General features: G+C 41.8%; 1 protein-coding gene across 2 annotated transcripts in view; it reads left to right on the forward strand.

Moving 5' to 3' along the window:
• Positions 1-14,959, forward strand: part of TRIQK (triple QxxK/R motif containing) — a 169,653-nt gene that overhangs the window by 87,469 nt on the left and 67,225 nt on the right. For both annotated transcript variants that reach the window (XM_040433164.1, XM_040433165.1), the window contains one exon: positions 1,947-2,016. In XM_040433164.1, the coding sequence (XP_040289098.1) occupies positions 1,947-2,016 (70 nt within the window). The remainder of the gene's footprint in view (positions 1-1,946; positions 2,017-14,959) is intronic.

Below are 14,959 nucleotides of genomic sequence, written 5' to 3' on the forward strand. Positions count from 1 at the left end.
TTGCGGCAACACCAATTTTTTATAGATATGGTATATATATGTATATCTGTATATGCATTGATACCAATTTTGTATAGATAATTTTTTTTGTTTTCTTCCAGTAATGAAGGCCTAAATAAGGGAAAGGTTTTTATTTTTTTTTGTTTTTGTTTTGTTTTTTACCATAAATGCTATTTTTTTTTTACTTTTCTAAAACACTTTTTATATCTGATATCACTGTAATCATACTGACCTACAGAATAAAGGCTCATGCCCACGAACGTAAGGACTCCGGGCACCGGCCGCAGGGTGTCCGCAGCGGATCGCAGACCCATTCGTTTGAATTGGGTCCGCGATCCGCATCCAAGGGTCCACACTACAAAAAAGTAGTGCATGCACTACTTTTTTGCTGTACGGTGGCATGGCCAGAGACACCACGGAAGCACATTGTAGTGCTTCCAATCCGTGCGTCCGCACCGCATCTCCCGGATTGCGGACCCATTGAAGTGAATGGGTCCGTGATGCGGCTGCATAGGGCCGGTGCCCTGTGTATTGCGGACCCGCCGTGGGCAGGCCGCAATACGGCCACGGGCAGCACACGTTTGCATGCATGAGCCCTAAAGGTCATTTTTACCACACAATGAATACTGTAAACAATGGTGCAATGCAATTGTGTTTTTTTCCAGTTCCACCCCATTATTTTTTTCCAGCTTCCATTGTATTAAATTGTGCCATTAGAAAGTACAAATTGTCATGCATAAAACAAGCCCACATGTGGCTATGCTTGTCTGTGAACAGAAAAATAAAAAATAAGTTATGGCATTTGGAAGGCAGGGAGTAAAAAAGAAAAAAAGTCTGGTATTGCAGTTAAACGCCAATGAAATAAATAATTTTTCCAGTATTAAAACGCAAAAAAAACATACATATGGTTTCATTGTAATCATACTCGTCCAGAAAATGAATGTGTCCAGAAAATGAAAGTAACATGTCAGTTTTATTGCACAGAAAACGCTGTAAAAACAAAACCCATAAAACTGTGGTGGAATTGTGTTGTTTTATAATTCCACCCCATTTATATTTTTTTCCTGCTTCCTACCACATTGTATGCAAACATAAATGGTGCCATTAGAAAGTACAACTTGTCCCGCAAAAAACAAGCCCTCATACGGCTATGTGACTAAACAAATAAAAAAGTTATGGCTTTTGGAATGCTGGAAGTAAAAAACAAAAGAAAAAAATGGAATATCGCCTGGTGATTAAGGGGTTAAAGGGGTTATCTGGGGACTTAAAATTTCTTTGACTTGCTTATAACACTAGCGATGATGTCACTCACATTAGTTCCCTTATTTTTTTTCGGAGCTCCATGGTGCCGCTAGAGCCCTGAGACTTTTAACACTGGAAGTGATGTACATTCTTCCTGCCTCATGATAACACGACTCCGTATCACGTGACCCGAAGGCAGTAACTCCGCCCTCTGTTTGTGTCGGCTCCGTACAGCAAGGGGCTGTTATGATTTAGTGACAGCCCCTTGCGCTCACATGGCTCATGTTTGGTAGGGCTCGACAATGAGAGTAGGGTGCCGTGTGCATGGGAAGAGATGGCAGCAGCGGTGGGGAAAGTGAGAAGATGCCAGGAACACTCAATCCCCCCCCCCCCCTCCACCCCGGAAGTTTGTAGCCAGCACATGCGGGAGCGCCGGGTTATTTGGTACTAGAAAAATTATCCACAACTGCAACAAGTATGGGTTTGTTTATACTACTAAGACATGCTCTGTTACCTCTGCACATAATATTTAGCAGGGAGTGGGACTAGATAAGCTCTTACCTATTGTGAATACTTACATGTTGCATGGTAGTACCTTATATCTTACAGCTCCTCATCAAGCTCAATGGAAGCAAGTAGCACTGTTTGCTTTGTTCCCGACTTTATAATATTCATCCAGTATACTTTTTTACTCTTTGTTACAGTGGGGAAAAATGGGTCGAAAGGATGCTTCAGCAACAAAAGTTCCAGTGGATCAATATCGTAAGCAAATAGGTAAGTTCTTTTACATCAGTTCTTTTACTGTGGACGTGTTTAATTCTGAGATTAGACAAACCCATTATGGGCTGAAATGACATCCAAATGTGATAGCTAACCACCGAATAATTTTGAAGGTAATACCTCTATGTGCGGCCATCGACCATTGCATGTGTTCTGGGTTAAAGAAGCTGCAGTGTGTCTCCCTAACCATAAGGTCTTCGATAACACATATGAAGAAATGTATAATTGGGGTGGGGGGGGGGGGGTAATATTCTTTAGAAAGGCTTGCCATTCAATGATGTTTATTTAATAGATGGCAAGATGCATAGACTGCTCAAAAAGCAGTTGCCCCCCCCCCCCAACATTTTACCATATTATTAGATAAGGACTGCTGTTTTCTTAACTGACCTCATCAGCGCTGTTTATTGTGCCATACAGGAAAAAAGTCTGTGAAAAGCTCAAATGCAGGAAAACAAATAGATTATGCAGTCATTTTTTTTTAAATTTAAATTCACACTCTATGACCTGCAGTCTTGCCTAAACCTTCAAACGGTTCTCTCAAGAGCAAGTAGAAAACATGAGATGATGGTAAAGGGGGGCGGGGGGGGGGGGTCGAGTCACTAAAGATTAGAAAAAGGCAGAGTTACTAAATGAGTTATTTAGCTCTGTATATACAAAAGAAGAGAAAGGAGCTGATATCTGTGGTGCTGGTGCGGTTGGTACATCCAGTAATATACTCAAATGGCTAGCTATAGATATGTCCCAAGATAAGTTAAATAAGGTAAATGTGAACAAGGTTCCGGGTCCAGATAGATTACACCAAAGAGTACTTAAAGAGCTCAGTTCAGTTATTGCTGTGTCCCTGTTTATAATTTTTAAAGATTCTCTAGGTACTGGTACAGTAATTATAGACCAGTTAATATAGATACAGGTAATTATAGACCAGTTAGTTTAACTTTTGTTGTGGGAAAAATGTTTGAAGGACTCTTAGGGCTCATGCGTTCAGTATACTGGCCGTTTTTTGAGTTCAGTATGCGGTACATATACTGAACCATTCATTTCAATGGTTCAGCAAAAAAAATGGAAGTGTCTCCGTGTACATTCCGTTTCAGTATTTTTGTATTTCCGTACCGTGAAAAGATAGAACATGTCCTATTCTTGTCCGCAAATCACGGTGCTTGGCTCCAAGTCAATGGATCCGCAAAAAAAAAAACGGAACACATACAGAAATGCATCCGTATGTCTTCCGTATCTGTTCCGTTTTTGCTGAACCATCTATTGAAAATGTTATGCCCAGCCCAATTTTTTCTATATAATTACTGTATATGGCATACGGAAAAACGGAAAGGAAATGGAAACCCAATGGAAACAAAAAACGGAACAACAGATCCGTAAAAAACGGACCGCAAAACACTGAAAAAGCCATACTGTCGTGTGCATGAGCCCTTAACCCCTTAAGGACTTATGACGTACCGGTACGGCATGCTTCCCGAGTCCTTAAGGACCCATGACGTACCGGTACGTCATATCTTTAAAACTAGACTACGGCGCGGCGGGGTTAATAGGAACAGGATGTCCGCTGTAATCATTCAGCGGGCATCATTCAGCGGGCCGTGTTGGCGATCGCCGCAAACCGCAGGTCAATTCAGACCTGCGGTTTGCGGTTTTACCTTATCCGGCGGGCGGCGGTGCCATCGGGTCCCCATGCGGCTGTAGGGGAAACCCAATGGCATGGAAGGCAGCGTGATGCCTTCCTGAGGCATCTGCGCTGCCTTCCGGTGACGAGCCTGTGAGATCTAGCTCCCTGGATCTCACAGGCCGGAAGCTGTATGAGTAATACACACAGTATTACTCATACAGCCAATGCATTCCAATACAGAAGTATTGGAATGCATTGTAAAAGGGATTAGACCCCCAAAAGTTAAAAGTCCCAAAGTGGGACAAAAAATAAAGTAAAAAGAAAGTTCCCCCCCCAAAATTAAAAGTTTCAAGTAAAAATAAACAAAAACCTCATTTTCCCCAAATAAAGTTAAAAAAATTGGTAAAAAATAGGAAAAAAAAAAGTTGACATTAGGTTTTGCTGCGATAAACCGATCACATGACAAAAATAAAAACTGTGCTAAATAAACCATTTTTTTTTCACCTTACATCACAAAAAGTACAACAGCAAGCGATCAAAAAGGCATTTGCCCACCAAAATAGTACCAATCTAACCGTCACCTCATCCCGCAAAAAATGAGCCCCTACCTGAGACAATCGCCCAAAAAATAAAAAAAACTATGGCTCAGAATATGGAGACACTAAAACATAATTTTTTTTGTTTTAAAAAAGCTGTTATTGTGTAAAACTTACATAAATAAAAAAAAGTATACATATTTAGGTATCGCTGCGTCCGTATCAACCGGCTCTATAAAAATATCACATGACCTAACCCCTCAGATAAACACCGTAAAAAAAATTAAAATAAAAACTGTGCTAAATAAACAATTTTTTGTCACCTTACATCACAAAAAGTGTAATAGCAAGCGATCAAAAAGTCATATGCACCCCAAAATAGTGCCAATAAAACAGTCATCTCATCCCGCAAAAATCATACCCTACTCAAGGTAATCGCCCAAAAACTGAAAAGATCATTGTGTAAAACTTACATAAATAAAAAAAAGTATACATATTAGATATCGCAGCATCCGTAATAACTTGCTCTAGAAAAATATCACATGACCTAACCCCTCAGGTGAATATTGTAAAAAAAAAAAAAAAACGGTGTAAAAAAAGCAATTTTTTGTTACCTTACATCACAAAAAGTGTAATATCAAGCGATCAAAAAGTCACACGCCCCCTAAAATAGTGCCAATAAAACCGTCATCTCATCCTGCAAAAATCATACCCTACTCAAGGTAATCACCCAAAAACTGAAAAAATTATGGCTCTCAGACTATGGAAACACAAAAACATGATTTTTTTTGCTTCAAAAATGAAATCATTGTGTAAAACTTGCATAAATTAAAAAAAAAGTATACATATTAGGTATCGCCACATCCGTGACAACCTGGTTTATAAAAATATCACATGATCTAACCTGTCAGACGAAAGTTGTAAATAACAAAAAATAAAAACAGTGCCAAAACAGCTATTTCTTGTTACCTTGCCTCACAAAAAGTGTAATATAGAGCAACCAAAAACCATATTTACCCTAAACTAGTACCAACAATACTGCCACCCTATCTCGTAGTTTCTAAAATGGGGTCACTTTTATGGAGTTTCTACTCTAGGGGTGCATCAGGGGGGCTTCAAATGGGACATGTCAAAAAAAACAGTCCAGCAAAACCTGCCTTCCAAAAACCGTATGGCATTCCTTTACTTCTGCGCCCTGCCGTGTGCCCATACAGCTGTTTACGACCACATATGGGGTGTTTCTGTAAACTACAGAATCAGGGCCATAAATATTGAGTTTGATTTGGCTGTTAACCCTTGCTTTGTAACTGGAAAAAAAATTATAAAAATGGAAAATCTGCCAAAAAAGTAAAATCTTGAAATTGTATCTCTATTTTCCATTAATTCTTATGGAACACCTAAAGGGTTAACAAAGTTTGTAAAATCAGTTTTGAATACCTTGAGGGGTGTAGTTTATAGAATGGGGTCATTTTTGGGTGGTTTCTATTATGTAAGCCTCGCACAGTGACTTCAGACCTGAACTGGTCCCTATAAATTGGGTTTTTGAACATTTCTGAAAAATTTCAAGATTTGCTTCTAAACTTCTAAGCCTTGTAACATCCCCAAAAAATAAAATATCATTCCCAAAATGATCCAAACATAAAGTAGACATATGGGGAATGTAAAGTAATAACTATTTTTGGAGGTATTACTATGTATTATATAAGTAGAGAAATTGAAACTTGGAAATTATTTACAAATTTTTGGTAAATTTGGTATTTTTTCATAAATATCTTTTGACTCCATTTTACCAGTGTCATGAAGTACAATATGTGACACAAAAACAATCTCAGAATGGCCTGGATAAGTCAAAGCGTTTTAAAGTTATCAGCACTTAAAATGACTCTGGTCAGATTTGCAAAAAATGGCCAAGTCCTTAAGATGAAATAGGGCTGAGTCCTTAAGGGGTTAAAGGGAACCTGTCAGCAGCAAAACCCATCCCAAACCGCCAGCAGTACCTTCAAGTAGCCGGCGGTGAGTTACTAATGATGATTTTCTTACTGCATTCTGATGAGTATATTCCAAATAGATACCTTTTAAAACATAACTTTTAATAGTATACAAATAAATCCCTAAATATAAATGACATACACCATTCACTGCGCCAGTGGTAACCAGGAACTAGGGATGGGGGAGACTAATACTGGGTCTCTAACAACTAGTCTCTCCCTGCAATGGATATAGGGTGTCAGTGGCACCATCCACATCAATTCCCATAGTTGTCCGTGGAAACCTATAAGGCCCTCCCTGTCCCTGCACAGCAATGGAGACTGCCCAGCTTCGTCACGCTGTGGTGGAGAGCCCTGTTACCAGTAGATCGGTCTTCTGGTCATAAACCGTGTACTTCGTTTTGTCCTTCTAAACGTACCAACACGTTTCGTTGGACATCAGTCCAACTCATCAGGGGACCTATTAGCAATAGGCTCAGTTTCAGTTTCAGAGGTGGTGATCCCTGTTTTGGGCTGTGTTTGTAGCTACACACCCAAACCAAGACGAACCTCTTAACACTGGCCTACAATACAAACATCCAATGCAAGAGGGAAAGTGAATCTCAATAAGGTAATGCACACAAGCCATCTTGCTGCTACAAGCCATTTTACAGCCGCATCCGTGTGGATCGAGACATGGGGGGCAAAGATGAGTATTGAGACTTATGTGATTTAATGCATTACCTTATTGGGATTGCGCAATCATCATTCGAAACTCACTGCCGGCCGTTCCCTTTAAGGGACTATATACAGGAGTATGTAACTGTAAATAATATTATAAGTGATAACCAACATGGGTTTACCAAGGACAGAAGTTGTCAGACTAACCTGATTTGTTTTTATGAGGAGATGAGTAGTAGCCCGGACAGAGGGGCGGCTGTGGATGTAGTGTTTCTGGATTTTGCAAAGGCTTTTGATACTGTCCCTCATAGACATTTAATAGGTAAAGTATGGTCTATAGGCTTGGAAAGTATAGTTTGTAATTGGATTGAAAACTGGCTGAAGGACCGTGTCCAGAGAGTTGTGGTCAATGATTCCCAAGGTCCAGTGCTGGGCCCTCTATTATTTAATTTATTTATTAATAATAACGAGGACGGGATTATGAGAACCATTTATATTTTTGCAGATGACACTAAGCTGTGTAGTACTGTACAGTCTATGGAAGATGTCTATAAACTACAAGCTGACTTGAACACTGAGTGATTGGGCATCAACTTGGCAAATGAGGTTCAATGTGGACAAATGTAAAGTTGTGCATCTTGATAGTAATAATCTCTGTGCATCATATGTCCTAGGTGATGTAACATTGGGAGAGTCACTTATAGAGAAGGGTTTGGATATCCTTGTGGATGGTAGATTAAATAACAGCATACAATGTCAATCAGCTGCTTCTAAGGCCACCAGGATATTGTCATGCATTAAACGAGGCATGGACTCGCGGGGGCAGGGATGTAATATTACCACTTTACAAAGCGTTGGTGCGGCCTCATCTGGAATATGCTGTTCAGTTCTGGGCCCCAGTACATAGAAAGGACGCACTACAGCTGGAAAAAGTACAGAGGAGAGCGACTAAACTGATAAGGGGCATGGAGGGTCTTAGTTATTGAAGTTATTTATATTAAAATAATTGAATTTATTTAGTCTTGAGAAGAGACGTCTAAGGGGGGGACATGATTAACCTATACCAATATCTAAATGGGCCATACAAAAAATATGGTGAAAAACTCTTTCTCCCTCCCCCCACTAAAAAGACAAGGGGGCACTGCCTCTGATTGGAGAGGAAAAAGTTCAGTCTCCAGAAGCGTCAAATCTTCTTTTCTGTAAGAACTGTGAATCTGTGGAATAGGCTTCCTCAGGACGTGGTCACAGCAGAAACAGTGGACAGTTTTAAAAAGGGTTTAGATGAATTCTTTAAATAAAAAAACATAAATGCTTATGAAAACGTGTAGAAATCTCAGTCTCACTTCCTTCTGGGATTCGCATTCCCCACCTATCCCTTGGTTCAACTTGATGGACTTATGTATTTTTTCAACCGTATCAACTGTGTAAGCTATATACCTTTCTTATGCTGATCCGTCACATTATAAAGCTATGAGATGGAAATATAAAAAAGTTATAGGTGTTAGAATACAGAAATGCAAAGAAAATGTATTGTAATGGTCTTAAAAAAAAATTGTGAAATCTCAGCGTTTTGTACGCCTACATATTATTAATTTAAATTACTGCACATTTTGTACTCCTCAGGCTAAAATACTCCATAAAAATGCTGAAAGGAGTATTTTTACTCTTCCAGGCAGTGCAGATTCATAGTGCGCAGGTGCCAATGATGTCGTTCCACGCGAATATCATTCCAAGTGGAGGCGCCGTCCGCTTCAGAGACTTTCAGGTTCAATCGGCACTGCTTGGTCAGCAGCAGCAGATCTAGAACACAAGCATCTTGTTTGTAGACCACAGCGCAGGCACCTGAAGACAGGTCAAGAAGAGATGTTTTTCCCTCTCAATAAAATGTGATGGGGGAGTGTACTGAGCACTGGGGCATAGCTGTAGCGGTGCTCCTAGTGCTACAACCAGCCCCTCGGTGCTTCAACAAACTGATTTGCATACATATAAAAGTAATGATCTCTTTGCAGTAATACAAGCTATAAACAAAAGAAATAGATTGTTTTAATCAGCATAATCAATCCTACCAGGCAGTATGTATTAGGGTTGATCATACTGATAGGTGCTCTTTAAATTGTCTAGGAGGAAGAAAAGTGTCTCTATAGTGCCATCCGTACCCTATATATGGCTTACAGAGGTAGTTTTCTTCCTCCTGAAGGAAAGCTACTTAGCACAATTGTAGACAGAACAAGCGATTGCATGCTGTGTACAGCACTGTGGAATATGTAGGTGTTATATAAATAATGCACAAACAGAAAACGGTTACAGTTGTTTGTGTCATCAGGTGAGACCATGAAGTACAAATACTGGAGCTGGATAGGATAATGTAGAGGTGGGTTACGGCAGCCCTGTGATGATCAAAGAAGTCAACCATGTAAATAACAGACTGGCTCATTTTCTGATAGCTGCCTGCCAAACTGCAAACAAATGGCAAAATGACCTTGGAAAGTGATAGTGAATTGCTGACTGCTGAGTTTGCTTTTTTCAGTCTTGTGCATCCATATACATCTGCCAACTGAGATGTACAGTGCTAATAAAACTGGACACTAATAAACTTTCAAAAAATCTTTATAACAAAAAGCAATCGCACATTCTGCTCATCTTGGGTCAACTTTTGGTGCACGCACTGGGAAAATCTCCCAACGTATGTAAAGGGATATATAAAGCCCTGACATATACCGTGTAACCTGGTATAGTAGAAGCTGTGATTTCCAATAGAGTAAACTACCGACGAAGTCCACTTTTGGTGGCGTTCATGGCTGGCACACTATTTTGAAGACCACTGTGGCTCATAGCATCTTAAGTTGCATCTGTGTGTGCGTGATCTAACTAAAAAGTCAGGAGAAATGTAAGTTGTTTTTTTTATATATATATATATTTACGTATTTCCTACACTCCTATAGAGGAAAAGAGAACAAATGAGATGTCTTTAGTTGTATTCTTTGACTGTTGCATAGCTGCATAGAGAATACAAGTTGTGAGAACACTGGGGGAGATTTATCAAACTGGTGTAAAGTGAAACTGGCTTAGTTGCCCATAGCAACCAATCATTTCCACCTTTCATTTTCCAAAAGACTTGTGACAAATGAAAAGTGGAATCTGATCGGTTGCTATGGGCAACTGAGCCAGTTCTAATTTACACCAGTTTGATAAATCTCCCCCATTATGTTTCCATCTTAAAGAGTAACTAAACCTTTATCTAAACCTTTAATGTTCTCCCTAATGCCCTAATAAAACTATCTCTAATATACTTTATTAATTAATTTTCTATTTTTACTACACTTTTTGCTACCTAAAACGCACCATTCACTGGTGCGCTTCAAACTCTGTACTATGCCAGGATTAGCTGAGCGGAGCCTGCTACTGCTTCTGCCTGCTCCGCTAAGCTAAGAGCTGACATGCAGGACACTTAGCTTAGCGGAGCAGGCAGGAGCCCACTCCGCTCAGCTAATCCTGGCATAGTACATGGGTACAGAGTGCCCATGTGCTATGCCAAGAGTTAGTAATAGCCCAGAGAGCACGAGAAGGAGCAGCAGTGTGCACTCCTGCCCGTACTCCCTGCGCTGCTGTGGCCCCATTGCTCTCCCTGCGGCTGTCAGCAGTGTACAGAGAACAGAGTTTTAAGTGCACCAGGGAATGGTGCGCTTTAGGTAGGGAAAAGTGTAGTAAAAATAGAAAATTGATTAATAAAGTATATTAGAGAGAGTTTTATTAGGGCATTAGGGTGTCGCAGGTAATGGGGAGGGGAAAAGACCAGATTTCACACAGAAGGTAATAGACCGGAGTCTAGGCCTCAAATCTAAGGGAGAGGGATGGTGACCTCCTAGGAATCCCTAGACCTCTCCCTGACTCCTGCCAATATGAGTAGACCCTGAAGGTAGAAATACTCATACCCCGGAACCTTAGCCCTGGAGACCCTGGAAAGCCCTAGGAGTGGTGGCCAGGAATGAGACTACTGGTTCCTTCCCAGATAAAGGAACCAGCGTCTCCCTGAGGCCTAGAAGACAACAAATACAAGCGAACAGCAAAATGCAGAACAAAATGCACTTAGCTTAAGGAAGAATGGAGGAGCAGGAGATCCAAAGGAACAACACACCAGCTCAACAAACTCCAGTAGGAAATATCAACCGCATGGTCAGCAGTGTGGGTCAGAACTAAATAGAGCCTCAGTAATGACCACAAGCTGCACCTGACAAGAGGTGTGGTCATTACCAAACAACAACACTGCAAGGAGAAAACAGAGAGACTGTCGGATACCCTCAAGTGCCGCCAGTCTCTCAGATCTTCTCACCTTTGTCATGGGAGGGACCATGACATAGGGAGAACATATTAAAAGTTTAGATAAAGGTTTAGTTACTCTTTAAAGGGAACCTGTCACCTGGATTTTGGGTATAGAGCCGAGGACATGGGTTGCTAGATGGCCACTAGCACATCCGCAATACCCAGTCCCCATAGCTCTGTGTGCTTTTATTGTGTAAAAAAAAAATGATTTGATACATATGCAAATTAACCTGAGATGAGTCAGAGCTTGAAAATATGACTCTTCTCTGGTCACACAAGTAAGATATGACTCTTTTATGTTAATTTGTATAAAAGGCGGGAAGTACAAAAATGCATAATACTTATTGAATTCGTCTGCAAATGAAATTAAAAGTGTAATTTATATGTTTAGGGTAACACAATGAACACTTAGAAACGCTCAGTGAGGGTAGCATAGTAGAGGTGACAGGTTCCCTTTAAGGCTACTTTCACACTAGCGTTCAGAGCACAGACGGATCCGCTCCTATAATGCAGACGTTTGCATCCGTTCAGAACGGATCCGTCTGCTTTATAACTTAGAAAAATTTCTAAGTGTGAAAGTAGCCTGAGCGGATCCGTTCAGACTTTACATTGAAAGTCAATGGGGGACGGATCCGCTTGAAGATTGAGCCATATGGTGTCATCTTCAAGCGGATCCGTCCCCATTGACTTCCATTGTATGTCTGGATGGATCCGCTCGCCTCCGCACGGCCAGGCGGACACACGAACGCTGCAAGCAGCGTTCAGGTGTCCGCTCACTGAGCGGAGCGGAGGCTGAACGCCGCCAGACGGATGCATTCTCAGTGGATCCGCCTCCACTGAGAATGCATTAGGGCTGGACGGATGCGTTCGGGACCGCTTGTGAGCCCCTTCAAACGGAGCTCACGAGCGGACACCTGAACGCAGGTGTGAAAGTAGCCTAAGTATAACCGATTATCCAGAAGCCAGATATGTAGCAGTAAAAATGTAATATGTTACATTGAAGCATTAAGCACCTTTGTGTGTCAAGGGTGAAAGTTATTTTCTAAAGTTATTACTGAAAAAAGACATAAGTCCATCAAGTTCAACCAAGGGATAGGTGGGGACGCGAATCCCAGAAGGAAGTGAGACCTAGGTTTCTACACATTTTCATAAGCATTAATGTTGTTTACTTTTAAGAATTCATCTAAACCCTTTTCAAAACTGTCCACTGTTCCTGCTGTGACCACGTCCTGAGGAAGTCTATTCCACGAATTCACAGTTCTTACAGTCAAGGTCCATTCAGACTTCCGTAGGTGTTTTGTGCGTTCCGCATATCGCCGGCACTATGATCGAAAATGCCTTTTCTTGTCCGCAATTGCGGACAAGAATAGGACATGTTCTATTTTTTTCGGGAACGGAATTGCGGATCCAGAACTGCGGATGCGGAAATGCGAAAGCGGACAGCACATAGTATGCTGTCCGCATTCGTTCCGGCCCCATTGAAAATGAATGGGTCCCCACCCGTTCCGGAAAATTGCGGAACTGAACCGGACCCAAGTTGCGGACTTGTGAATGGACCCTAAAGAAGCTTTGACGCTTCTGGAGACTGAACTTTTTCTTCTCCAGTCGGAGGCAGTGCCCTCTTGTCTTCCGAGGGCATTTTACATGGAACAGTTTTTCACCGTATTTTTTGTATGGCCCATTTATATATTTGTACAGGTTAATCATGTCTCCCCTTAGACGTCTCTTCTCAAGACTAAATAAATTCAATTCTTTTTATCTTTCTTCATAACTAAGACCCTCCATGTCCCTTATCAGTTTAGTCGCTCTCCTTTGTACTTTTTCCAGCTGCAGAGCGTCCTTTCTATTGACTGGTGCCCAGAACTGAACTGCATATTCCAGATGAGGCCGCACCAGCGCTTTGTAAAGTGGTAATATTACGTCCCTGCCTCGCGTAATGCATGACAATATCCTTGTGTCTTTATTTATTCGGCTTTTCATCCCCAGTCGAATGGTCAGACAGAGCGCACTAACCAAAACCTGGAGACCTATTTGAGGTGTTTTGTTCCCGAGAATCAGGATGACTGGTCCTCGTTCTTGTCTCTAGCCGAATTTGCCTTGAATAACCGTAGACAGGAGTCCACTGATAAGTCGCCATTTGTTGGCGCATATGGTTTTCACCCACAGTTTGGTACTTTTTCTGGGACTGGATCTTCTGGGATGCCAGAAGAGGAGAGATTCTCTTCCGCCTTGTCATCTATCTGGCGGAAGATCCAAGTTAATTTGGAAAAGATGGGTGAAAGATATAAACGGATGGCTGACAGGAGACGTATGACTGGTCCGGACCTGTGTGTGGGTGATTTGGTGTGGTTGCCCACTAGAAACATTAAGCTGAAGGTACCATCTTGGAAATTGGGTCCAAGATTTATTGGCCCTTACAAAATCTCTGCGATTGTCAACCTGGTGGCTTTTCGTCTGGATCTTCCGCAGAGCTCGAAGATCCATAATGTGTTTCACAGGTCTTTACTAAAGAAATATGTGGAACCATCTCCATTGCCACCTCCCCCTGTCCTGGTGGATGGCAATTTTGGAGTTTGAAATCTCTAAGATTCTCGACTCACGTGTTCTTCGGGGTTCCCTCCAGTACCTGGTGCACTGGAAGGGATACGGTCCCGAGGAAAGAATGTGGGTTCCGGCTGCTGATGTCAGTGCTAGGCACCTGGTGAAGGCTTTTCACAGGGCACACCCGGATAAAATTGGTCCGGGGTGTCCGGAGATCACCCATAGAAGGGGGGGGGGGGGTACTGTCACGCCTTGCCCTGTGAATGTGCGGAGATCTGTCAGACTGGCTGCACATGTCTGACTTCTTGGTTTGTTTTGATTTGGATTTGAGCTGGATCCACCTTCCCTCAGGTGTACTGGGTTTCATTGTTAGTGAGGCTACTTATCCCTCCTTCCCCCAGTGGCCTGTGCGGGTTATAGTTCTTTTCCTGGGAGCTCTTGATTTGTGGTGGATCGTCTGCGCCAGCTCTGCTCAAGATAAGTCCTCTCCTTCATTTCCCTTTGTGTGTTTTAACTAGGCCTCTAGGGAGACGCTTGCTTCTTTCTGGTTTGAAGAAGCAGGTTGCCTCTTCCCTTTTCCCTGCTGCTTAGGGTTTGCCCAGGGAGTTCAGGTTTAGGCACGAAGACATGTGCATATCCACCCTAAGGGTATGCACATGGGCACAGCAGCTTAGGGAAAGCTTTTAGGGATCGCTAGGAGGTGACCCTTTCTCCCTAGCTTTTGGGCCTAGTCGTTTGTTGAGTTTGTTTTCCCGTGTTTGGTTGTTTTCTTACTTACCTACCTGTCGTGACATATAGTAGGCAAGCCCATACAATGATTAACTGCAACCCTGACTCACACTGTCTCTCCATAATATCTGTGTGTGCTGTGTACAGAATCTCCAGTGTATTCTATTAGATGCAGCTTCGCATTGCTCTCCCCTGCCACCTGCTTGGAAGAGGCTGACAATAGAAAGAAGCAGAGCTTGGGTGCAACAAGAGCAACGGTTATGCCCTAATTGCACCAAAGGCCTAATTGCATATTATGTAAAAAGTATCAGAAGTTGCAAACAGACCTTGGAAGAAGAAAAAAAAAAAAAACAGGAGGTCATGCTCTGTAGTGAGCAGTTCCAGTGCAGGCTCTGTGCTGGGCTCGCGCTGAAGCTGCCTAGTACTGATTTTAAGAAAATGATGGGGTCAATCAGAATAAGACTACACAACATTTTCATTGGGGTCTCTGTCACTTCTTTATGCTGCCCTCATATTAGATAGCATAAAAATTCCCTTTAAATCCA

The sequence above is a fragment of the Bufo bufo genome, chromosome 5 (assembly GCF_905171765.1).
Source record: "Bufo bufo chromosome 5, aBufBuf1.1, whole genome shotgun sequence".
NCBI lineage: Eukaryota > Metazoa > Chordata > Amphibia > Anura > Bufonidae > Bufo > Bufo bufo.